Genomic DNA, 25,132 nt, shown 5'->3' with positions numbered 1-25,132 from the left:
TTTCCCTTCAATCAAAAGGTAAACTCAAAGGGAAATCTGCTTCCTTTTCTTTTTTGTAAATTATAAAAGGTTTCTTTTTTTTTTTCCTTTTTGATTTTTTTTTTTTTTTCACCTGAAAAAAAGTTAAAAAGGTAAGAAGATCCCAGAGATGAAAGATGAAGATGTGGTAAAAAAGACTAACGAAAAAAGTTTCTCCCTGTTTCTTTTTCCCTGTAGTTGTTGTTGATCACATTTAAGAGCAATCTTTTCATCTTTTTCAACACTTGCTAAATTATGCGTATACCACATACTCCTTACGCCAGCATATTCTAATACTCTTATATCACCACACACGCACAACATTTGTACCATAAAATCCAGCAACAAATTGATTATACTTGCAAGTTCGAAATAGAGCACAAACACCCACAAAAAGAAAAAGTTTAGACTGTACAAAAAATTTCACCTATATACAAAAAAGAACTTTTTTTTTATATCTAATACACTCATATCCACAACAACAAACATCATCAACCAAAGGAACATGCCATCTGAAAAGGTAAAATATCGCAAGAAAAAAAAATCTTTACTGTTACTCCTCTGGCTCACTGTATAATTCACGTAAAAACTCACCAGAATCTCGACCAGATTTTAATGCCAACACTCTGCTTTGGTGATATCAGTCGAGATGAAATTAACACTGTTCTCAATATTGCAGGTGTTTCTTTAGCTCCTCCTACTAAGGTAACACTCAATCACTCAACATGGATCGAGGACACGTCATTGACCTTTTTTATCTATAGACACCTTTTGTAACAGGTATCCAGCGTAAGCGTCCTGTTGTCATTAATACCCCTATTATCAACGAGCAGCAAAATAAAGAAAGCATTCCTTCGACATTGACAGAGCAAAAACAAACAAAGAAATCAGATCCGGTCATCGAAAAACCACCAATTGTCGAGGAAAAGAAGGAAGCAGCCCCCTCAGTTTCCGCTCCTCCACCTGGTAAATCTCAACAGCAACAAAGGCCTTCCTCTGCAAAGAAAGAAACAAAGCAACAACCACCAGCAACAAGCAATATCACCGCACCTCCCGCTGCCAATGCTGCACAGACCACATCCTCCGCTACTGTTACTACTGCTGCTGCTGCTGCTACTGCTGCGACTGCAACTGCACCAGTAACAGCAACTACATCTCAAACTACTGTTGAACCTCCCTCACCTCAACCAAAGGTAAAGCCACCAGGAAGTTGGGCGTCTTTGCTAAAGAAGCCTGATAATGCCAAAAAACCAGCCTCAGCCAATGGACCATCAGCAAATGGAGTAGTAGTAAATGGAAAGCCCTCTGCCACCAGACCCAACAAGCCTGCTTCACCCACCCCAACTACAATGCCCAAATTCACAGGTGTTGCAGATATTATTAGCAAATACGAGCCAACCTACACTGCTCCTTTGCTACAACCTCGCGGATTGATTAATAATGTCAACACTTGTTTCATGAATGTGGTAGGTCATCAGGGCAAAGGAGAAGAGAGAGAGAGAGAGACACAAAGAGAGGAATTACAGAGATGCTGACCTTATCTCTATTTGTAGATATTGCAACCACTCTCCCATTGTGCTCCATTCTACAATCTCATCAAAACCATTAGCAATCAGGTAGCTCATACCATCAAGAGCAAAACTCCCCTGTTGGATTCAATGTAAGTGTATAGGAACCTTGAAGAGGGAATTAGTGACTAAAAGGCAGCCGCTGATAGCATTGAATTTATCAATGAATTCCCCTGTGAGCGCTTGGATAACATGGAAAAGTACGGAGAACCGTTTGTACCAGAATATGTATACAATGCATTGCGCGAACAAAAGAAATTTGATACACTTCGGGGTCGACAAGAGGATTCAGAAGAATTCCTCTGCTTTTTATTGGATGGTTTGCATGAGGAAATGACAGCTGTACTCAAGGAGCAACAGGATAAAAAGGAAGCAGAAGCTGCAGCTGCTGCAAAGGCTGCTGGTGGCGACGATTGGTTAGAAGTGGGCGCCAAAAACAAGACAAGCAATCTACGCTCTACTGGATTCCAAGAATCACCCATCTCCAAGATCTTTGGAGGTAAAGTTCGATCTGTATTGCGATGCCCTGGAGCTAAAGATTCAATTAATCTCGAGCCATATCAATCCTTGCCCTTGGATATCCAACCTGATAATGTACACTCGATTGAAGATGCCATTGCCAACATGACTCTACCAGAAACGATGCATGATTACACCTCACCCAAGGGCATCAAAGTGGATGCTACCAAGCAAGTGTATTTGGAAGGATTACCGCCTGTCTTGATTTTGCACATGAAGCGGTTTGTATTTGACAATGTGGGAGGCGTTCAAAAGTTATCGAAACAAGTCAACTATGGAGCCAGATTAACGATTGATCCCGAATGGATGGTGCCAGCTTCTCGTCCCACAGAACCCATTACATATCAACTGTTTGGCTGCGTATATCATCATGGTACATCTGCTGGAGGTGGTCATTACACATGTGATATCAAAAGACGCAACAACGAATGGCTGCATATAGATGATACTACTATCACTTCCGTCTCTGAGCAGGATGTCTTGGTTACTGAGGACAATACCCGTACATCCGAAAAAATACATGCTGGCCAGACAGCTTACATTTTGTTTTATGTCAGATCATCGTAATCACACTTGTCTCTCTTTCTTTCTCTCTCTCTCTCTCTCTCTCTCTCTTTCTTTGTTTTTTTTTTTCTCTCTTCTTTTTCCCAACTTTTTCTTATATACATAAAATACATTAAACCCTTATATACAGTTACAAAAAAAAATGAATAAAACTCTGCTTTAAAATCTACACATTCTTAAAGTGTTATACACGAATGATTGCAAGTAAACATAACATTGGCTGGATCGGCTGGATCCAAAAGGAAGGAAGCTCCATCAGTGCTCAATCCAATGGCAGTTAGTGGCTTGAGGTAACCTTTCAAGGTACCACTGGTGACCGGTAATCTCTTCTTGAGAAAGTATAATGGATCCAATTTTACAAGAAGGATTTCTTTTTTCTCTTTGAAAAAGTTTTTAAAATCTTGAATATACAGCAAAATGGGAGGTGTACACAACATCAATAAAAGTAAATTCAGGCAACAAAATGCATATAAGGCGAACACAGCTAACCTAAAACTCCATTAGTCAAGGGACACTCAAAAGATCGTAAGGCTCGTATTGCAAAGAGCGCTGCAAAGGCCAAGAGACCCACAAAGCCCTCTGTTACCACCAAGAGAGTCATTACAAAGAAGAAGCAAAAGCAATTGGAAAAGGCCTTGAGAAATGTAAGACGATAAAGGACATTGGACATGGGAGGATCCCGGATACTGACATGATGTGCGGACGATGTATAGGAAAAGAAGCTTTTGGCATCAAAGGGTTTGATCGAATATGAAGAGGAAATGAAGGATGTCGTTCTTCCTTCACCTGGTAGACAAAGAGTGATAACTGCATGCATTCCTTCTGATGAAGTTTTGGCTGCTGCTGCTGCTGGTCCTGGTACCACTCTCGGTGGTTCTCAGTAAAAACATCATCATTTCTCTTTCTCGCTTCATTTTTTTCTCTTTAAACATTGTAGATATCGTTTTAATTATAATAAAGAACAACAGCTCATTTCTTTGCAAAGTATATCATATGGCTATCATGTGGATAAAGGACTCGGCTTTGATTATCGGTGGGTACATCCTTTAGTATGGCATCTACTTGAACTTTTAATGCCTCTTGTTGAGGTGCCTCAAGACTTGCAATGTAACTCTTGCTGAGAACTCTTCTCCAAATGTCTTGCTTTGGCACCCAATAATCATGTTTGAATAGCTCGGATGTGTAAGGCAAAACGAACAATGATTTGGCCTTTTCAGTGTCGAATACTTGATGCCACTTCATTTTACGAAATTGAGGCACGGCACTGTCATATGCTTCATAGCAACTAGAGCAGCGTTTTTGTGAGAATGAAACCTGACAGGCATTTTGTACCGCTTACTTTCTGAGATTGGCGACCCATTCACTTCTGTCGCCGCTTTCCAGATTCCATGCCAAGATGCCAAATCCTCCAGGCTTTAGCACACGATGCATTTCCTCAAGAGTCTTGATATCATCAAACCAGTGAAAGGCTTGAGCAACAACAACGGCGCTTTGAGATTCATTCTCAACTGGAATATTCCAAGAAGTACCCTCGATACATGGAACACCAGGCACCACTTCCATCAATTTAGTACGCATTCCCTCAACAGGCTCAACAGCAGTGACATTGAAGCCTTTGGCAACCAGAGCCTTGGTCATTAAACCAGTGCCTGCAGCCAGGTCAATGATGGAAGTCTTCTCTGGCAACATCTCTTGGATTCTGTTTAACATAGCCTCAGGATAGCTCGGCCTTGTTTGTGCTGCATGACAGTCAGTGAATATCAACCCTCGTTTTCAATGCAATCATTTACCATAGGCATCTGTTTGAAGATTGAATCCTTTAGAAGCTACAGCATGGACACTGTGGCCAACTCTAACAAGGCCACTGTATTGACGCACTACCAAATAAGTTGCCTGGGAAATCATTTGATAGATGAAGATGCTCCATAACTCGGTCATGAGCGCATATTTATATATTGTTTTCTGTCACCGCGGAGTCAAGCGCATCAACCACCGTATTTGTACAAATTAGCCTTATCTGATTTCTCTCGTTTTGCATATATCTCCATGCCATCAATGATACTTAGGCAAGCTGATCCGAGATACTATGGGTCCATCATCATTACAAAACCTCCTCCGGGGAAAAGATTACATCTCTTTAGTGAAACGATGGCGCACACAATGGTATTTAGGGTATAGCCAATAGATTTGCCAAATCAGAGACTTACTCACAATCCGTACATGAACACACACTTACACAACTGCAGATCAACTAATTTCTGCTTTGTACGGATTCTCACCCCTCTCCTTTTTTTTTTGATCTAAACTTTTTATAAACATATAAATGTAAATATTTATAACTATAACTTTTCTTTCTTCCATTCTCTTTTCTGCTTGTCGCATCTTGTTTCACTGGAAAATGAGCAGCAGAAAAAGCTCCATTATATCAACGACGGAAAATGTCACAAACTATGAATCAATCGACAGAACGCCTACTACATCAACGCAGATGGAGAAGTTCAAGGTCATAGAAAAAAGATTGGTTCGAAAGATTGATTTCAGGTTGGGATCACGTACGGACCTCTCGCGCTTGATATTCACAATGCGTTACTAGATTGATCCCATGGTTATCTGTGCTGTATTTGCTGCTTAGTTTAGACAGAAACAATATCGGTAATGCTCGTCTGGGCACACTAGAAAAGGACTTAAACTTGGTGGGCAATGATTATTACACTGCCCTGACGATTTTCTTTGCTGGTAAGTATAATACGAATCATGAACATCATTCTGTGTATATTGATAACGGGAACAGGCTATGTATTGTTTCACATTCCATCAAATCTGGTTGTCAAGCGATTAAAGCCCTCAAGATGGATCTCAGGTACCATGGTGTTGTGGGGTATTTGTTCCCTCTGTCAAGCATTCACACACAATGCTGCGGGTCTCATTGCGTGTCGCTTCTTTTTGGGTGTATTCGAGACGGGCGTTGGACCTTCAACTCCTTTGTTCCTCTCATTTTGGTACCAGAGAGAAGAATTGGCTACGAGAGTGGCTATTTATTTTGGATCATCTACAGTAGCAGGTGCCTTTGCTGGAGCCATTGCTTACGGTGTGCTTGGAACAATGGAAGGAGCACATGGAATTGCGGGATGGAGGTATGTAGAGAAGGTCGTTATTGGGATGGTGGGCATTCGCTAATGTGCGACATAGATGGCTGTTTATTGTCGAAGCTATTCCTACGATTACTCTTGGTTTCTTGAGTTTTATTGTGCTCCCTGATATGCCAGAAACTGCAGGCCGCTGGTTAACTGCAGAGGAAAAGGATGTTGCTATCCAAAGAACACGACAAAGTGGAAACACAGATGACCATGCTTTTGATAAGAAGCAATTTAAAGCAGCATTGATAGACTACAAAGTGTGGTTTGCAGGTATGTAGCTGCTGTTTACTGGAAACACTTGGGTTATTTTGAGGGCTAAAGTCTGCACACATATACAGTTATCATTTATATTGGTTTGAACATTGCTCTTGCTAGTTTTGCTGTATTCCTACCAACAATCATCCGGGATATGGGCTTCAGTTCATTACGTGCCCAGTTACTATCAATTCCACCTTACGTCGCAGCTGGTATACTTGTGTTTGTAAGTGTTTCTCGCATTGCCAGGGATGTTGGTTATTCAAATTTAACTATAGTTTGTCTCGTGGAATTCCGATCGCACACTTCAACGCGGATACCATATCATGGCAGTGTGTGCTCTAGGCGTTCTCGGATACATCTTCTTACTAGCAAGTTTGAATGTTGGATTGCGCTACACAGGAGCAGTATTAGTTGCCTGTGGTATTTACCCCATCATTCCTCTAACATTATCATGGGTATCCAATAATCAATTGGGACACACGAAGCGTGGTGTAGCTATTGCTATGACAAGTATGATTGCGCAATGCTTTAGTATGCTGGGAACTCAAATTTATCGCACTGAAGACTCTCCTCGCTATGTCAAGGGCCATATCGTTTGTCTTGTCTTTCTCGGGTTGGCAGGTCTATCCGCGTTCACCTTGAGATTTTTGCTTTCTAGAGAGAATAACAGAAGAGATAGAGAATATGGAGTGCCAGATTCAAAAGACATGTCTGGTGTTGACATTAACGGTGTATATGACAACCACCCTCAGTTTAGATATGCTTTATAAAAGACTACAAATCATTACATAATATATTTATAGTCCATAGACGCTTTGACAACCCTAATAATATGGAAACTGAGCTTCTAGGCATCTGTCAGGCCTGGCTCATATCGTCATAACATAATAAATTTTCAGTCCCTAGACACTTTTAAAACCTTAAAAAGAAAAAAAGCTGATCTGACAAGTATTTTGGTAGACTGGCGTTATTAAATATAGAATGCAAGAAGAATAGCATGACTAACGATAGTGTTATGTAATCTGTCACCTACTTTCCATACGCTTCAAGAGCATATATTACTGTATTGCCTTCATGATGAAATGGAATTGGGTCTGCCAGCCGGCACCACCAGCCAAAATAAATTTAAACCCAAAATTTTGGTCTACTCCAGATTGGATAGATTTTAATAATTTTTCGACTTGATTGAACTATTTTGAACATGATGCCTGCATTTTTCGAGTCCCACAATTGTCCTGTCTGCTTGTCCCCCAATGAAACTGCCAGCCACCTGCTCTTTGACTGTCCATCCAAAGAAAAGGTATGGCAAGGCGTCATTTTTGAGTTCCTATGGCCCACCACGTCCATCACTGACATCAAAGAGGCTCTTCTGTCCCTGGACTTTTCAGATATCTGGTACTCCCAAGTCAAAGGCATCCATCCATACAGAATCCTACTCATCACCCTGTCTCAAATATGGCTAGCCCATATGCGCTTTGTTTTTGACGGCACTATCTTTGTCCCTGAGGCGATTCTGGTACATATCCACTCCACTGTCCGACAGACAGTGGATGAAGATCAAATCCATTCCCTCTTGTAATTTAGATAGTTAGATAGTTCCTTTTGTTAGTTTAGTTTAGTTTCCATTTATATTTATATTTTTTTCATTTCTCAATTGCACCCGCCTCTTCACTCTGACCTATTACTCTTAGTGTACGCGGCTCAATCAATAAACACAATTTAAAAAAAAAAAAATGAACTATTTTGATATATTCGACTATATAAAATCTAATGTTCATTTTATGCTTCCTTAAGCTTTCTTGGAGTGCTTTTCAAGGCGCATTCAATGGTACTAAGTAATATAGATGTTTTGAATAAATTTATCAAGCAATTTATGAAAATACGAAAAGAAGTTTCTGGCCAAAATGTTGAAATTTTACATACCAAAGTCCCGCAAAGATGAGTTCAGAGGTTGCTTTGGATCGATAAAAACATTTTGATTCAAGATATACCATAGTAAAAGTCTTCATTTTTGGGGTCAAAAACGCGATCGTTTGATTTTTGAAAAAAAACCATGAGGCACCCCTCATGCTTTTTGGTCGATTTTTGGCCGATTTTTGGTCATGTTTTTTTTTGGCCCAAAAAGTTGAGCAAAGGTATCAGGAAGTTACTGCTACTCGAGTACAATTGTCTGGTGCTATTCTGACGGTCTAAAATGGCCTTAAATTCAAGAAAACACAGGTCGAATGCGCCCAGATTTTGCTGCATTAGGCATACTATTGACTAGAAAGAGGTGGTGCTAGTATATTGCTTGTCCGTATACGAAGCATCTTACGTGTATATGGATGTGGAACATCACATAAGAGTCAAATTCACAGATAATAAGAAGGGTTCTCATGTGAAAGTGGAGTGCTAAAATGGAAGTAGCATTGATTTTGATAAGATGAGCAAGGGCAATCAGTAGCGCGAGCTGCAGCTGCACAGGCTAGCACTCTACTTTCGCTTCGCTTCAGCGAGAACCATCCGAAGCGTAGACACACTCGTTACTATTAATAGACTTAATCATTTGAATCACTAAATAGTCAAAGCGCCCTGTCGAAGAAAGCATCAACATTACAGCTTTATTCACTTGTTATCGATTAATGGCTATTATTATTAGTTACATTATTAATTATTTTTAAAATTAATCACTACATGATAATCATCGATTCGCAGGGTATTTTTCTTCCAAATCTATTGGAGATCGAGAAAGGGGTATCACCTCTTTTTGGTGGTATGTTAGTGGTGGCCTCAGCGCTAATGTTGATTTATCTGCTACCACCTCGCTTTTAGAGTAATAGTAGTTTTTAAATGATTTCTGTCGCATTTTAGCATACTACATAATAAACATGTTAGTTAGTCATTCAGCTGTAAATCTTGTGAATATATGCACTTTACCATTACAGGTTCACTAACAAGTGTCATGCTAGATGAATATGCGACCATCAGTAGAATGACACCGTCAGCCACAACCAGTACCAGGTAGGTATAGACATCCCAAATAGGGCCCAAGTTGATGATGGCTACGACAATGTAAAAGTCGTAAACAAACCGCAGCATTATCAGTAAGCCAAGCATTAATAATGAAGCCACAACACGCTTGAATGTTTGGTCTACTATCGCAGGCTTGGATAGCATAAGTGTAGGTTGCAACAACCTTCTTCCAATAGCCTTTTCACATGTATTTGATATATATGCTGACCAAGAGTAGCAGACGCATAAACCTATGTACAGCAGTACCAGAATAATGCTGCATAATGCTCCCATCAATTTCAATATTAGGGCCACCTTGACTTGATCTGCCATCTCGTGCTCTTGAGATGATTCATGGATTAGCACAACATCACCAGCCACAGAGAACACGACGGGTATTACGGATAAAAAGATAGCAATGACAGTGAGGTAGTACGAAGCAAGATGAGTGTTTTTATGCTGTCCTCGACGCACCCAAATTTCAAGTAATCGAAAGGATCCCAAATTGATGAAAAATGAGCCTAATGATGTAAGGATCAAAGAAGTATACAGGGCGAATTCATGTGTCAAATCGACATTATCAAGGTTTGCTTGTCTATTTTCCAATGAGTCCTCTACAATATTGTCTTCAGATATGAAGATGATGAGGAATATATGGGCCACAGCATACATCACTATTAAAGTTGCGTTAGCCGCACTACGTTGCACTGTTACAAACACACATACATGCAGTATTCCCGAAATAGAGATACGGAAGAAAATACTCTTTTCGAACAAACTTTTCATAGAAGGCTACAGCTAATAGGCCAGAAATGGCGCTTTTATATAAACATGAGTTAATGTAGAGTGTCGTCAAAGATGAGCGTGTGTACCTGAACACGATGGCTGGAATGAATACTGGAGTTGTAAATGATCGCACGCAGTTTTCGGCTAGATATAGTTTGTTATCGCTTAGCAAGAAAGAATCCATATAATCGATGAAAAGAAAGATAAAGAAAAAGGGTAGAAGCCCGGGAAACATTATTCTGTTTATATACCCATCTACGAGTAATTTGTTTATATTAAACGGGCTGAGAGGTTATCAATGACAATGTAAAAAAAAAAAAAAAAGGTCTAAAAATAAAAGGCTTTTACTTTTATGATAGATAATTTATTTTTAAGGTGGTTAATTAGAGTAGTGATGGGCATTTCATTGTGCTGCGTACATATCTGATCTATTGGTGCCGTGCTTTCATGCATTAAACTTGTGTATTTGTACCTGGGGCCATTGTAAACAGTGGCCTAATAGACGAAACCATATTGCTATCACCAATGTATCAACTTTGATCATGATTTGAATTGGCTCTGATTACCTTGAAATGTAATAGTGATTCAGTCGAAAGAATGGATCAAGATGCCAATTTCCTGCAACAATAGAACCCCAGCTTTGGTCATGTAACACATGAAAGAGGTTGAAACATTTGTAGTGGTAGCATACATGTATTCTGCTTCTACTTTATCCTCATTCGCCCCCCCCCCCACATCAAGCAGAAACTACCAGGGTGAGATGGAATGCGCTTTCAAATACGTCTTGTGTATGGCGAGTTATACCAAATAAATACATTGCTTATCAGAAAAGATGTATACTATCGCAACCTCGTAAAATAGGGTAATGCCGAATCACATCACTAAAGATCGGAAGTATCCTTCTGGCTTATCCTCCAACGCTACGATCTCTTGCTATTGATCTAATGTGATTTACCTCATTCGCATAAAAAAAACTAGGTATGGCCCTGAGCGTTTGTCTTGCTGTTGGCATCCAGTTAGATGATAGCATGCATTTCGCACCTAATCATATATGGAATGTTTTTCTCTTTCCCAAGTGACATCTCTCTCGTACCCGGCGTTTTAATAAAACGGGCTTAATCATTCTGGCTGAAGTGTGTCTCTTTCCCTTTTCTTTTACACTTTGTATATATATATATATATATATATATATATACGCAAAAGCATGAGTTCTGTTCCAGCAATGCCTGTTGTTGAGAGCGATGACAGAGCTCCATCACCCACCCATGTTCAAGACGAAGAAGACGTAGATGTGCCTATGCCTAATGAACCCTACCATGATGATGAAGCGCAAGCCCAACAAGAGGAAAGACCTGCCCAATCCGAAGGAGAAGAAGAGGATGAACAATTGCATAGCCAGCAGCCCCGCAGAGCAAGATTGCATTTTCAAAACTCTTATGAAGCCAGTGTCGTGAGTACATCCTCCAATCCTCCGCCTTATGAGTTGTATCCACCTGCAAAGACAGTATTTGGGAGAGCATTCAACTGGTTACGCAAAATCCCTAGATGGAACACACACCAAGCCATTTATTTACCGACCATCCATAACAACAGTGGTAGTAGCAGTAGTGGTAGGTCCATTTTTAGTTTACGAAGACACAGGAGAACAGATTCTAGTACCAGTAGTATATCATCCACGAATTCCGTCTCCTGTTGGTCGTATTATTATTTTGCAATTACAGATCGTTTACCCGATTGCCCTCGCTTTGTTCTTCCCTCATTTTTAGCTCAGCATAGGCTTGTGCTCATCTTGGTATCCCTGTTCTCCTTGGTTCTGTTCAGTTTCTTGCTGTTTTGCTCAGTGTACTTTCAGCCCACAAGCTATCCAAATCCCGTATTTCCAGACAAGATGACCAACGACACTGCCCGCTTCTTGACCCTGAATATCTTTATGCGCCCGCCACTTATCAAGAACAATTGGTCCGACTTTAAGGATGATCGCCTTGCTTATATCGAAAAGTACATCCTGCCCGACTATGATGTAATTACATTTCAAGAGTCATTTGCATTTGCCACCAGACGAAAGGACAGATTGATCACAACCGCACGTTTGATGGGCTACAATTACCATATTGAATCACCTCGCAAATATCCATGGAATATTGGTGTCGATGGTGGTCTGTTGATGATCTCAAGATTTCCCATCAAAAAGTCAAACATCATTGAATATCCAAGAGGACAGCACAGTGATTGGTAAGTTACACTATCTCATTTCCGAGCATTCTACTTACCCGTTTATAGGTTGTCCATCAAGGGAGCCCTTCATGCGCTGATAGAATTGAATCCTGACCGCAAAATGCACTTGTACACAACGCACACACAGGCGTCTTATGATTTGAACAACATTATCAACGAAGACGACACAGCCATCCGATTATCGCAGTTCTCTCTGCTGCACAATTTTGTATATGACACTACCAAAGACGACAATGAGCCCATCATGATTGTCGGTGACTTGAATGTGGATGCTGCTGTTCATCCCAAAGACAGACCCATCACAAGACCCTCTAAAGAAAGTTCACCCGAGTACACAAAAATGGTGGATGTCATTCGTGGTACAGGTGTCATCAAACGTCCTGATTCAGATGAACGCTGGTTCGATCATCCTTGGAAAATGGACGATTTGACAGATGTTGTCTACGCTAAATACGGATACCATCCCGTTACATTTGGTGATTATACGACGGATGAAGAGGGCCAATTGATACCAGCAGAGACCGTGCTGACGAATTGGGATCAGTTGATGACAGTTCAGAGCATTGATCGTATCTTTTGGTCTGATCGCAACACAAACATTATACAATTGGAGTCGCCTCGAGTCGAGAAGTTCTGGGTCAAGGAAAACAACCAAATGACAGAGAAGGAGCGACAGGAGACGGGATTTACACAGATTTCAGGTAAAATGGGCATGTCGCATTTTTAGGATCTTACCTAACGATCTTGACTTTGACAGATCACTATGGTTTGAGCTGTAACATTCAAGTGCTCTAAGCACGCTATTTCTCCATCTGTACATGTCTATCAAATAGCCTTTATATATCTTTATTGTGTAAAAGAGAAAGAAAAGCCCCCGGTCGATGATATCTCTAAATTTTTTTTTTCTTTCTTTATTCTTCTGTATAGGATTAAAACGTATTTACAATGCATTCTTGTATTTTTCGATATTCTCTGTATTTCTGAACTGCCATTGCCAGTTGGGCTTGCTTGCTGCAGTTTCACGGTGAACTTGCTTGTAAAGAACACCTTCACCTTCAAGAGATCTTAAAATTTTTTGCTTTAAATGTGTTTTTGACACAAATTGTTTAGGGTATGTTGGCACAAATTCAAATAACTTTTGTGTTGTCATAGGTCCATTCTTGGCAATCAAATGCTTAACGATCTTTCCAGCAGAGAGTCTAGTAGCAGCCATTGTGATGTGTAGTAGAGAGTTGTAAAGAAGGAGAGAAGAAAAGTAGCTCAACCCCCGGACGTTGGAGTCAACCAAAAGGGCTTCAGGTTATCATTGGAGTTTCAATTCTGTCATGGCTCTTGTTATCCCCTAGTCAGCAAAAAGGTTATTTCTAGCTTTTTCTATTGTTTCTACCTCATTTTTCAATCATGTTTAAACCTCTGCTTCGCTCAACAGTGCCTCTGATCAAGGCTGCTACTTGCAAATCAACTCAACTTCAGTTGAAGGCTATTTTGGTATGCATTTTCCTCGAGTTCATGTCTTAAATTGTAGCATCATGTCAAATCTTGACTTAATTTAACCTCACCTTTCATGTTAGTCTTCTCCTAATGTTGCTCGCACTGCCGCTGCTGGTACTGCCTACAGTGCTGGACACTATTTATGGTCCAGAGCCTACACTACCGATGTCTCAGAGGTATGTTGCATTGTGAATGGATGCCAAATGTGTATAAATTGACTCGACTCAAAACAGCACACTACTTCCAACGATGAGGTTGTTACCGGAAAGGAAGAAGTACATGAATTCAAGACGGAAACCAAGCGTCTTTTGGATATTGTTGCCAATTCGCTCTATTCCGAGAAGGAGATCTTTGTTCGGTAAGAAGCAAATGGTGGATTGAATTCAACATTGATCTAATCATGGTGTAGTGAACTCATTTCCAACGCTGCTGATGCGCTCGAAAAACTTCGCCAAACACAAACAGTCGAACCAGATGTTGACAGTGGAAAGCCCCTCGAGATTCGCATCGAATTGAACAGAGAAAAGAACCAATTCATTATTCAAGATTTCGGTATTGGTATGACATTGGAGGAATTGAACGCAAATCTCGGCACAATTGCTAGTTCAGGCTCCAAGAAGTTTTTGGAAAAGATGGAGAAGGATGGCTCTACTGGTACCAAAGAGAATATCATTGGCCAGTTTGGTGTTGGTTTCTACTCTACCGTAAGTCAAAAGATGGGAGCATTGACAATGGCAAGTGGAGCTAATGCATCCGACTATATCCCCCCCCCTAGTTTATGGTAGGTAACAAGATCAAGGTCTATACCAAATCTGCTTTCCCTGGATCAAAGGGCTATTGTTGGACTACGGACGGCCAAGGATCTTACTCTGTTGCTGAAGCTGAGAATGTGGCTGTTGGTACAAAGATTGTGATTGAGCTTCGTGAGGACTCCAAATCCTACTCTTCTGAACTCGAGGTGGATTCCATCATTAAAAAGTACTCCAACTTTGTTGGATTCCCCATCTATTTGAATGGAAAGGAAGTGAATACTGTCGAAGCATTATGGACAAAGGATCGCAACAGTGTGACCCCTGAACAGCATCAGCAATTCTATCGTTTCATTGCCAACGCTTGGGACGATCCTCAGTACACATTGCACTTCAAGACCGACTCACCTCTGGCCATATCATCCGTCTTGTATATTCCTGAGAAGCACATGGAGCTATTAGGGGAGCAAACCAAGCCCGGCGTCTCTCTTTACAGTAGAAAGGTGCTGATTCAACCCGAGTCTGCTGGTATTTTACCTCATTACTTGCGTTTTATCAAGGGTGTTGTTGACTCTGAAGATATCCCATTGAACGTCTCTCGTGAATTGTTGCAAGATAACATTCTATCTCGTCTTCGTATGGTCATGACTTCCAAGGTGCTCAAATGGCTCGATGGAGAAGCCAAGAAGGATCCCAAAAAGTACGACGAATTCTTTTTGGACTATGGACAATTCATCAAGGAAGGTGCTTGTACTGATGCCATGCACAAGCGTGAAATTGGTAAGCTGTTGAGATTTGAAAGCTCAAAATCAACAAACGGTAGCATGATCAGTCTTGAGGATTACGCCAAACGCAGCAAGGAGGGACAAAAGCGCATCTACTATCTTTTGACTCCCAAGCGTAAATACGCCGAAGAGAGTCCTTACACTGAAATGTTCAAGAAGAATGGTGTCGAATTATTGTATCTCTATGAAACCGTGGATGAGTTTGTAGTCAATCATTTGAAGGAATTCCAAGGCTACGACCTTGTCTCTGCTGATTCACCCGAGGCTGCTTCTGATCCTCTCTTACAACAAGCGCGTGATGACACTGAAGGCCATGCACTGACTGACAGTGATGCCAAGGATCTTGCCAAGTGGATTGAAACGACTTTGGGTGACGAAGTTGTCAAGGGTGTTGATGTCTCTCGTCGTCTCGCTAGTTTCCCTGCTATTGTGCTCGAACATGAAAGTCCTGCTATGCGAAAGATGATGCAAATGATGCAAGGCTCTGCACGTATGGAGGAGAGTCCATCCACACCCACCGTGCTAGAAATCAACCCTGATCACCCTGTGATGAAGGGTCTGTTCAACATTCGCAACCAAAATCCTGATTTAGCTAAATTAGTGACAGAGCAAATCTATGATAATGCATTGTGTGCTGCTGGTGTCTTGGATGACCCAAGATCTATGATTACTCGTTTGAACAAGTTGCTTGAAATCACTGTGAATACTGTAGAACAAGACAAGAAGGTCAAGGTCTAGACTAGAAATAGAATATATCATACGAATAAAATATGTATAGTGTACAATTGCAAGCATGGCAGGACTGACAGATCTAGCCCTCCAATCTCTCGCAAAGGTGAGATGTGTAGTAAATAGGCTCAATCAAATGTAGGCATCTCAAACACTATGCAGGGCCAATGAAGGGACAAAAATCAAAAGCTGATTGATATGCTGGACGCCTAAAGTTTAATTTTAAAGTAGATTTATTTGTTATAGTATGAGTGGCAAGTTTGTTATCGTAATATACACATGAGAGCATCGGAAGAAAATGGACGGAGGAAATCAGACACTCTTTCCTACAACTTACTATTGACATAATAAACGAGGGGTGGCAAAAAGGAAACAAATCTTTGAAACCTCCAGAGAGCGAAGCAGATTGGCCCAACCAATCCATTCAAGAGGGTTTGCAGATGCCCAAACGCTTAAATGTATTTTTTTTTTTAAAAAAAAAAAAAAAAAAAAATGCAACTGCTGCTAGTATCAGAGTTCCATTCCGTAGCTGGTATGGGCCTTGTATCCGTTACCAAGTCAAAGCTATTGTAGACTAAAAGAAGCATCTTTTTGACACTTCCATCCATTCTACTTTTTCCTGATCTTCCCTCCTCGGAAGTGAGATAAGTCAAATATGGGCAACCTAATAAAGATAAACCATTAAACTCCGGTTGGATGTCGATAAGACAAACGTCAAAATTTATATAAAAAGAGACCTTCAATTTGATCTAGTCTCATCACTCTATTCATTAGGCATTATATATAGCATACCAACATGTCATCACAGACTGATATCGCTCAACAGGCTGCCACAATAACGTATGATGCAGGCAACATTGGATTCACCATCTTCAGCATGGCCCTCGTATGGCTCATGATTCCTGGCATTGGCTACTTTTATTCTGGCATGGCGAGAGAGAAGAATGCATTGTCGCTGATTGTATGCTCAGTACTGTCGCTGGTGGTTGTATCTGTGCAGGTAACTACTCAAATGTGCAATGACCGAGACTTTACTCACTTTCAATGCAGTGGTTCATCTGGGGCTTCAGTTTAACATTCTCAAAATCAGCAACATCTCCATTCATTGGCAACCTTGATAACGCATTTTTACGAGGCGTGCTTAGTGAACCATCCATTGGAAGCGACAAAGTGCCCGACATTGTATTCTGTGCATTTCAAGGCATGTTTGCTGCACTGACACCTGCGTTGGCCATTGGATCTGCTGCAGAGAGAGGCCGATTGCTACCCATGATTATCTTTATCTTTATCTGGTCTACACTCGTCTATGATTTCGTTGCCTATTGGGCTTGGGGTGCCAACGGCTGGAGCAGCAAGCTGGGCGCATTGGACTTTGCTGGAGGAACCCCAGTGCACATCACTTCTGGATTCAGTAGTTTAGCCTATGCCATCATTCTCGGCAAACGACAAGCTGGCGAAGACTTTAAACCTCACAACATGTCCAATGTCGTGCTTGGTACAGCCTTCTTGTGGTTTGGATGGTTTGGATTTAACTCGGGCAGCGCTCTCGCAGGCAATACGCAAGCTGCCATGGCTGCTGTGGTCACAAATCTGTCTGCTTCTGTTGGTGCTATCACTTGGATGTGCATTGATTATCGCATTCATCATAAATTTTCAGCGCTTGGGTTTTGTTCAGGCGCTGTTGCTGGTTTGGTCTCTATTACACCCGGTTCAGGCTACATTGGCCCTGCTCCTGCTGTGGCTGTAGGCTTTCTGGGCTCTTGTTGCTGTTACGTTGCTGTTCAAATGAAGCATCGCATGAAATTCGATGATAGCATGGATGTCTTTGCTGTGCATGGCGTAGGCGGTTACATTGGCTCCATCTTGACTGGTATCTTTACTGAATCCTACATTGCTGGACTGGATGGTACAACTGATATTCCTGGAGGTTGGATGAACCAAAATTGGATGCAGGTACCTCATCAATTGGCCGAAGCGACGGCCGGCGCTGCTTGGTCATTTGTGGTGACCTATATAATCCTCTATATTATGAATCGTATTCCAGGTCTATCGCTTCGTGTCGATCACCAAGTTGAAATTGATGGTCTAGATGTCGCTGAAATTGGTGAACTGGCTTACTATCAAGTTAACAAGGTGATTGGTATTGATGCTCACACCGGCGAGCAAAAGCTGGTTTCTGAAGAAATGAAAAGCATGAGTAACACTCCATCGCCTATTGCACAAGGCATGACGAGCATTGAAAGAGTCATGAGTGACCCTGGTGCTCATCATCACCGTGAGTCTCGATCACCGCAAGCATTAAACAACGTTTAATAATTGTTTGTAAATACTTTTTCTTGCATTCATACTCTTGTACATACACTTAACACTTTATAAATGTCAATAAAGTCTATTATCATCAATTCTGAAGGTGGGTGATATTGCAGTTCGCATTAGGAATAAAAGTGAAATGAGCAATTACGACGAATAGTTTATGTATTAAACATTAAAACACACAAAAAGGCAAGAGGGAATATCCATGCAAAACCATACAACTATCCATGTCGCAATTCCCTTTAAAGCATCAATTACCTTCATGATATAGCAGGCAGGGCATGATTTAAGTCTGCTAGCCAAAATTAATTGTATCTCCGACTTCTTTTGTCGCTCGAAATGGAAATATTTTGCTTGTTTTGCGACTCGATCGAATTATTTTGTATAATTTGACCAAGTCGTACAAAGTTCACCATGCACCCTTAAGCTCCCTGGTAGTACTTTTCAAGACGCATCTGATGGTGCTAATTACAATACATGTTATTAACAAACTTGTTGGGTAATTTTAGAAAATAAGAAATGATGTTTTCAACCAAAATGTTGAGATTTTGTATACAAAAATTTCATAATCAAAGTTTCAGGGGTTGCCCTGGATCCACAGCAACATTTTGATCTAATATATGTCTTGGTAAAAATCTTCATTTTTGTGGTAAAAAACAACGATCGTTTGATTTTTGATGAAATCCATGAGGTACCCCTCATGGTTTTGAGTCGATTTTCGACGATCCCAAAAAAATTGAGCAAAGGTGTCAGGAAGTAACTCCTGGTTGAGAGTGATTGTTTGGTCCTATTCTGGCGGTCTAAAACAGCCGCTATCACGAGAAAACAGCAATGTTGCACAGTTTTGAGTAGGAAAAGGCAACGTATGAATGCTTTCTGCTTGTATATGAGTTTTCTCCATTGATTCAGACGAGAATTACTGGAGAGAAAGCCATACAAACGTTATAAATTTCGTCTTTAGAACGTTCTCACATGCTACACATTCAAATTTCATCACATACAGTTCTTTTTACTGATATGATGTTTTGTGATTATTTATTTATGAATGTATATTTTTAAAGGGTAGGTTGAGATGATGAAAGCAACTATTTATTGGGCTGAGGCGCGGAGGAAGAAGCAATTCTTGATGTACGCTTCTTGTCCAAATCGACGACATAATCATATCGCTCCTGAGTGAGATTTGATTCACCAAATGAGGCTGCTGCTAATCTAGCCAAATTCATGCGGTGCATCAACTCTTCCTGAGAAGGCAATTCAGTCTTGTTTTCAGTAGCCACCTTGCGTTCTTCGACAAATGAGTTTTGAATGTACTATCAGCCAAAGATCAGTAACTTTTTTCGAAAGTCTTTCTTCTTTACGAGAAACTTACCTCTGAAACTTCTTCAGAAATGTCATAAGATCCGTATTTTCCTGCATGAATAAACCTTCTAAAAAGATCTAATGTTTCCTGAGAAGGTTGAACCAAATTCTCTGCGCTATTTTGCTCCAGTGAATGAGTGGATTCAAGAGGAATAGTACAGTGATTCTATTTTTAACCGTTGTAAATAAATAAACAGCCATTTTTCCTCCCCTATTCATTATATACAACTTACAGCAAGCATGGACTTGGATGAAGATAATGAGAGAACACTGATATCGGTATCAAAGTCGTATTGGCTGTAGGGGAACTCGTAAGTCAAGGTTTGGTTTTGAATCACATTTTGAAGCGCTTGGAAGTTGCGCACACCGGGATCCACCAACTGTCCCTCATCCAACACTGTTTCATCTACTAAAAGCACTGTGCCGTCGACCAGTTGTAATACGCCAGCCTCTAAATTCTCGCTGACGCTTTTTGGTGAAAACTTGGTCTTGTTGAGACCATCGATTGTCAATGGCAAGTTTACATGATGAATAGACAAATTTTGAAGTGCATCGGCTAAAGCCTTGGATGATGGATTATTGAGTGTGAGCAGAGGCGTCTTTTTGTCAGCTTCCGTTGTTTGATGAGCAGGGAATCCACTGATATTTAGTGTAAAGTGTCCAATTTTCAATCCTCTGTTTTTGACAGTTCTATTGTTTTAAAGGTGGTTGAGTGAGACAGTTAAGCCGAATTACCAGTTAATATACGTTACACTCTAGACAGCAACTGCAACAAAATGTATTCAGCTACCAAGTCATCGCCTCCCACAGCAGATGAAATGTAACTGATCAATTGATTGCGAATATCATGCGCCTGATGGCTGACATCCTCGTGGTTGGAGAGAGGGCAGCTATTAATAGCCTCGAGATTGTTGAAGGCAATTGCATGTATGACAGGCACACTGGAGAACATGTCCAGAACTGAATCAAATCCATGGTGCTCATCTGTTTGTTGCTGTGTGGGTTGCTGCAGATCCTGTCCCTTGATACCAATGATTTCAATCAATTGACCCACTTTGATGTTCTCTGCCATATCGTTGTAGAATTTGATGATAGCCGAAGCATGATCTTGTCCAGGCAAAGGAAACTTGCTGAGTGTCGTTGGGTTTGGCTCCTTGATCTCGAGTTGATTGATTTGATCGCTCAATGAACCTGACGTAGACAGATGAGCAAGAGCATAATATCACTAGCAAAAGCAATGCTTACCAGAGTTGACATTGTGAGCATCCTTGACCCATTTGGTCTCACCGGGAGGCGATACACAATATACAATGGCACGTTCCGCAATGTACTCGTTTTGCATGGCATGTTGATCGCTGAATTCACCCTCAATTGCATCATCTGTATAACGGTAGCAGTGCAGCTTCATGTCACCATTCTTATCCAATTTCTCGTAAGCAGAAATAAACATTTCTTGTCCTAATCCAGTATCTTGAATCATACAACGGAATCGAATCAAGGTATTTTTAGGCACCTGTTGCACAGGAGTATCGTTTATAGAAATGATCTATATTTACAAATGTGAGCTTTTCTAATCTATCAATACACCCAAACATGCATACCTGGTCCTTGTTGGTTTTTAATACGTCAAGAAATGCGGCAGAAGGGTCAAAATCGACAGGAGATTTTGAGGTGTCCTTTACGTATTCATCTACGCATGTTTCAATCAGTCATTTACGTTCTGCTTCCATCACCATGATGTTACCAAAGAGCTCTGATATATGATTCAATGGTTCTCTAATTTGATGGCTCATGTTGACGAGTGTTTTGTAGTAGTTGAAAAGAATGCAAAAAAAAAAAAAAAAAAAAAAAAAATTTGCTACTGCGACTTTTTCAGTCTGAACGGATGGTGGTGCACAGTGGCTTGATCCACCACCACCACCACCACCACCACCACCACCGCTTCTCCATGCCGCTTATGTAACAACTCCAATCCCAAATTTCACCTGTGTGTGTGCTGTCTAGCGGTGTTCCTAAACGGTTGCAATAAAATCATCAACTACCCTTTTGTCTCTATTAAATTTCCCCTCTTTCTCTCTTTCTTCCCTCTCTTCTTTCTCTTTCTCCTTTGCACGTCTTTTTCTCTTTCCCCCCCCTTTATTTGTTCTCCTCACAACTATGTTTGCTAACAACAACAGTTTGACTAGTTTGAATGATTTGAATAGTAACAGCGATTGTAATTCAATTTCAAATTGGGCAGAGAAACTCTCATTGTCGGATATCAGTGTGGGCGAAATTTTGGATACCTACAAGAATGATACAGACTTGCTAAAGCACATCCTCGCAGCAAAGACGGAAGAAGATAAAGTAAGTAGTTTGTGTGTGGTACAAAATTTAATAAAACCACTCACTCACTCACTCACTCACATGCACTTGTAGAGAAGAGCAGCAGAAGAAATCCGCAGAGCAGAGGAAGCAAGATTGCAATCAAAATTCATTGATTTACAGCTTGATCAGAATCGCCGTTCTTCATTATTGGATGATACAAACACATCCTTAGGTAAAAAAAAAAAAAAACAAAAGCTCACAGGCAGAGATTAGTTTATATTCAAACCCTGATTACTCACATTTTAATATCACAAGGTCTATCTGCTACTGATTGGCTCTCTCAAGTAAACAACAATGATCTATTATCACCCACCTTCATGAACAATACCCCACCTTCTCCATCTCAACTTCAGCCATTATCGCCTTATACTCTATTCGAAGTGCCATTTGCCGACCTGAATCTGTCAGCACCATCCTCACCAGAACCTAACAATAATACACCACATCCACCTCCAGTCTTGGTTGAAAAAGTGAGTCTTAGTGATGATCCACCACCTCCTCCTCCTGTTTCAACGCAAGATAAAAATTCTAATTCAAATACTAATCACACAACGAATAACGCAAATTCAGCCGTAAACCCCACGCACTGCAAACCATTGGATGCCACAAATACCAGCAGCAACAATACCACAGATAATACAAACATGCTGTCTCCTCCACCTCCTCCACCTCCTGCGACCAGTTTACAAGTCCGAGAGAGAGGTTCATGTAAGAGAACACTATCCCGTACTCGATCTACCAGAAAGCCATCGATTCGAGTCCTTTCAAAAAAGAGGTACCAGCAGCCTTCCACTATCAGCCATAACAGTGGCAAAGATGAAGCAGAGCAGGCCAAGGAGGAATTGCCCTTGGATCATGATAAAGTCATGGAGGCATTAAGAGCCAAGTTACAGAGATCTACACAGCAACAAAAGGAACAAAAGGACGTTAAAGAAGAGTACACCAGCATGTCTCCTTCCGGCATCTTGTTGCTTGATTTGAAGAATCCCAAGAAATCTTTTCCTATCAGACCTAAAGCAACGCCTCGAGCCTCTGTTGTAAGGAAGCCCAATTCGTTTATTTCTGCTCATAAACCAAAAGAGCAAACTTTGTAAATAAATATCCATCCTTTTTGTTTGATTCTTATGTGGTTTAACTGGTAGACATTTGGTGGTTCTTGGTTTCTGCCGTCAGGAGGTGGAGAAAGATTTATAGGGAGGGAGCAGTCTAGTGAAATCATAAGCTGATCATTTTCTGCTCGGACGTTGAACATTTACCTGTTCAAGTCAAACGATCTGCAACCATCACCATCCTGATCAAGATGATTTTAAGCAAATACAATCATGTTACTATCTCCACGATGTAGCTATCGACCTGACTAAAAGGCAATATGCTGATCCACCTTCATTTTAGCTATTTCACGGACCTTCAATCAAGACAGCAGGTCACTTTTTTTTTTTTTTTTTTTTTTTTTTTTTTTTTTTTTCTTTCTGGACCTTTCAAATCCTTTCATTCGAGAAATTCAAAGCTTTCCTTCATTTTCTAGATCTCGAAATCGATACACAAAAATATGGGAGAACCAAAAAAGAGACAGTTGGCTTCTGATAGATCAGTATCTGCAAAGAAGCAAAAGCAAGAAGAGGCTTCATCCGCCTCCAAAGAGTTCGAAATGAGCCAACAACAGCAAGATGCCAGTATTCCAGTCAACTACGATTTCAGCTCATTGGATTGCTGCGAACGTACCAAGAATGCCATTACAGAATTGGGCTTTGAAAAGATGACTGAAGTGCAAGCTCGTACCATCCCTCCTCTCATGGCTGGCCGTGATGTGCTGGGTGCCGCCAAAACTGGTTCCGGTAAGACATTGGCTTTCTTGATCCCTGCCGTGGAGATGCTGTATCGTCTCAAGTTCAAGCCTAGAAACGGCACGGGTGCTATTATTGTGTCTCCTACAAGAGAGTTGGCTTTGCAAATTTTTGGTGTTGCCAAGGAGCTGCTCAAGTATCACCAATTGACATTTGGTATCGTCATTGGTGGTGCTAATCGCAAAGCAGAAGCTGATAAGTTGATCAAGGGTGTCAATTTGATCGTTGCTACTCCAGGCAGATTGCTGGATCATCTACAGGTAGTGTAGAATGGATTGGGGCCAGTGTTGGCAGTGAGACTGATATGCCATTGTAGAACACTCGTGGATTTGTATACAAAAATTTGAAGGCTTTGATTGTGGATGAGGCAGATCGTATTTTGGAGATTGGTTTCGAGGACGAAATGAGACAGATTGTCAAGATTTTGCCAGACGATAGACAAACCATGCTGTTTTCTGCTACACAGACGACCAAGGTTGCTGATCTGGCCCGTATTTCACTCAAAAAGGGACCACTCTATATCAATGTGCATGAAAACAGAGACACCTCGACTGCAGATGGCTTGGAGCAAGGCTACGTTGTGTGCGATTCAGATAGACGATTCTTGCTGCTCTTTACATTCTTGAGAAAGAATATCAAAAAGAAGGTGATTGTGTTCTTTTCTAGCTGTAATTCTGTCAAATACCACTCTGAACTACTCAACTATATCGATGTTCCTGTGCTGGCCCTCCATGTAAGTAGCGTTTATAGTGTTGCAGTGCATGTTACTCATACGCAATGACAGGGCAAACAAAAGCAACAAAAGCGTACCAACACCTTTTTTGAATACTGTAACGCAGACAAGGGTATTTTATTATGTACAGATGTAGCTGCTCGTGGTTTGGATATTCCAGCAGTGGACTGGATTGTCCAATTTGATCCCCCAGATGATCCTCGTGATTACATTCACAGAGTGGGTCGTACTGCTCGTGCTGGTGGACAGGGCAAATCTTTGCTCTTCTTGTTGCCCAGTGAATTGGGCTTCTTAAGATACTTGAAACATGCTAAAGTACCCTTGAACGAATACCAATTCCCTTCCAACAAGATTGCCAATGTGCAAGGACAACTGGAGAAACTCATTGACAAGAACTACTATCTCAATCAATCGGCCAAAGATGGCTACAGATCCTATCTTCAAGCTTATTCCTCATTTAGTTTAAAGAAGATTTTCGATGTAAATAATTTAGATTTAGCCAAGGTAGCCAAAGCATTTGGTTTCGCATCACCGCCCAAAGTGAATCTTGGTACGATTAAACAAACCAAAAAGGAGGAAAATGACGCTCCCAAGAATAGCGCCGAGGCTCAAAAGAAGAAAAAGACCAAGGCATGAATTTTAGATTAGTCAATAAAGATGACATTTTGTAAACTTGTGTGTGAATC

At 40.9% G+C, this 25,132-nt stretch overlaps 13 protein-coding genes across 13 annotated transcripts; 9 read left to right on the top strand and 4 right to left on the bottom strand.

Moving 5' to 3' along the window:
• Positions 1-523: 523 nt before the first annotated feature.
• Positions 524-2,672, top strand: ATC70_012038 (uncharacterized protein; the record flags this gene model as incomplete). Its single annotated transcript, XM_064831221.1, has 5 exons — positions 524-538; positions 616-723; positions 783-1,484; positions 1,572-1,678; positions 1,736-2,672. The coding sequence occupies 5 exons, from the start codon at positions 524-526 to the stop codon at positions 2,670-2,672; spliced, it is 1,869 nt and encodes a 622-aa protein (XP_064688089.1).
• Positions 2,673-3,086: 414 nt separating this feature from the next.
• ATC70_012037 (uncharacterized protein) lies at positions 3,087-3,553 on the top strand (the record flags this gene model as incomplete). The annotated part of the gene is made up of 3 exons (XM_064831220.1): positions 3,087-3,114; positions 3,174-3,313; positions 3,383-3,553. The coding sequence occupies 3 exons, from the start codon at positions 3,087-3,089 to the stop codon at positions 3,551-3,553; spliced, it is 339 nt and encodes a 112-aa protein (XP_064688088.1).
• An 85-nt stretch (positions 3,554-3,638) lies between these two features.
• On the bottom strand, positions 3,639-4,574 carry ATC70_012036 (uncharacterized protein; the record flags this gene model as incomplete). Its single annotated transcript, XM_064831219.1, has 3 exons — positions 3,639-3,954; positions 4,009-4,408; positions 4,460-4,574. The coding sequence occupies 3 exons, from the start codon at positions 4,572-4,574 to the stop codon at positions 3,639-3,641; spliced, it is 831 nt and encodes a 276-aa protein (XP_064688087.1).
• A 493-nt stretch (positions 4,575-5,067) lies between these two features.
• Positions 5,068-6,834, top strand: ATC70_012035 (uncharacterized protein; the record flags this gene model as incomplete). Its single annotated transcript, XM_064831218.1, has 6 exons — positions 5,068-5,210; positions 5,263-5,405; positions 5,461-5,803; positions 5,859-6,076; positions 6,145-6,287; positions 6,340-6,834. The coding sequence occupies 6 exons, from the start codon at positions 5,068-5,070 to the stop codon at positions 6,832-6,834; spliced, it is 1,485 nt and encodes a 494-aa protein (XP_064688086.1).
• Positions 6,835-7,265: 431 nt separating this feature from the next.
• Positions 7,266-7,643, top strand: EGD2 (GAL4 enhancer protein; the record flags this gene model as incomplete). Its single annotated transcript, XM_064831217.1, has 1 exon — positions 7,266-7,643. One exon carries the CDS (start codon positions 7,266-7,268, stop codon positions 7,641-7,643), a length of 378 nt encoding a protein of 125 aa, XP_064688085.1.
• Positions 7,644-8,744: 1,101 nt separating this feature from the next.
• Positions 8,745-10,025, bottom strand: ATC70_012033 (uncharacterized protein; the record flags this gene model as incomplete). Its single annotated transcript, XM_064831216.1, has 4 exons — positions 8,745-8,918; positions 8,981-9,729; positions 9,782-9,873; positions 9,928-10,025. 4 exons carry the CDS (start codon positions 10,023-10,025, stop codon positions 8,745-8,747), a joined length of 1,113 nt encoding a protein of 370 aa, XP_064688084.1.
• A 1,020-nt stretch (positions 10,026-11,045) lies between these two features.
• Positions 11,046-12,871, top strand: ISY1 (NineTeen Complex (NTC) component; the record flags this gene model as incomplete). Its single annotated transcript, XM_064831215.1, has 3 exons — positions 11,046-12,073; positions 12,122-12,777; positions 12,834-12,871. 3 exons carry the CDS (start codon positions 11,046-11,048, stop codon positions 12,869-12,871), a joined length of 1,722 nt encoding a protein of 573 aa, XP_064688083.1.
• A 145-nt stretch (positions 12,872-13,016) lies between these two features.
• On the bottom strand, positions 13,017-13,289 carry ATC70_012031 (6-pyruvoyltetrahydropterin synthase; the record flags this gene model as incomplete). Its single annotated transcript, XM_064831214.1, has 1 exon — positions 13,017-13,289. The coding sequence occupies one exon, from the start codon at positions 13,287-13,289 to the stop codon at positions 13,017-13,019; it is 273 nt and encodes a 90-aa protein (XP_064688082.1).
• Positions 13,290-13,477: 188 nt separating this feature from the next.
• Positions 13,478-15,839, top strand: ATC70_012030 (uncharacterized protein; the record flags this gene model as incomplete). Its single annotated transcript, XM_064831213.1, has 5 exons — positions 13,478-13,564; positions 13,648-13,743; positions 13,801-13,925; positions 13,977-14,271; positions 14,343-15,839. 5 exons carry the CDS (start codon positions 13,478-13,480, stop codon positions 15,837-15,839), a joined length of 2,100 nt encoding a protein of 699 aa, XP_064688081.1.
• Positions 15,840-16,626: 787 nt separating this feature from the next.
• ATC70_012029 (uncharacterized protein) lies at positions 16,627-18,143 on the top strand (the record flags this gene model as incomplete). The annotated part of the gene is made up of 2 exons (XM_064831212.1): positions 16,627-16,830; positions 16,881-18,143. 2 exons carry the CDS (start codon positions 16,627-16,629, stop codon positions 18,141-18,143), a joined length of 1,467 nt encoding a protein of 488 aa, XP_064688080.1.
• A 1,085-nt stretch (positions 18,144-19,228) lies between these two features.
• On the bottom strand, positions 19,229-21,295 carry VPH1_2 (H(+)-transporting V0 sector ATPase subunit a; the record flags this gene model as incomplete). Its single annotated transcript, XM_064831211.1, has 7 exons — positions 19,229-19,453; positions 19,513-19,668; positions 19,736-20,192; positions 20,255-20,693; positions 20,748-21,048; positions 21,104-21,192; positions 21,247-21,295. 7 exons carry the CDS (start codon positions 21,293-21,295, stop codon positions 19,229-19,231), a joined length of 1,716 nt encoding a protein of 571 aa, XP_064688079.1.
• A 364-nt stretch (positions 21,296-21,659) lies between these two features.
• Positions 21,660-22,963, top strand: ATC70_012027 (uncharacterized protein; the record flags this gene model as incomplete). Its single annotated transcript, XM_064831210.1, has 3 exons — positions 21,660-21,848; positions 21,921-22,041; positions 22,125-22,963. The coding sequence occupies 3 exons, from the start codon at positions 21,660-21,662 to the stop codon at positions 22,961-22,963; spliced, it is 1,149 nt and encodes a 382-aa protein (XP_064688078.1).
• A 455-nt stretch (positions 22,964-23,418) lies between these two features.
• Positions 23,419-25,082, top strand: ATC70_012026 (uncharacterized protein; the record flags this gene model as incomplete). The annotated part of the gene is made up of 3 exons (XM_064831209.1): positions 23,419-23,973; positions 24,030-24,446; positions 24,498-25,082. 3 exons carry the CDS (start codon positions 23,419-23,421, stop codon positions 25,080-25,082), a joined length of 1,557 nt encoding a protein of 518 aa, XP_064688077.1.
• Between the last annotated feature and the right edge of the window lie 50 nt (positions 25,083-25,132).

The sequence above is a fragment of the Mucor velutinosus genome (assembly GCF_035048745.1).
Source record: "Mucor velutinosus strain NIH1002 chromosome Unknown tig00001567, whole genome shotgun sequence".
Classification (NCBI taxonomy): domain Eukaryota; kingdom Fungi; phylum Mucoromycota; class Mucoromycetes; order Mucorales; family Mucoraceae; genus Mucor; species Mucor velutinosus.
Note: the sequence above shows the minus strand (reverse complement) of the source record. Positions and strands in the feature narration are given on the sequence as shown.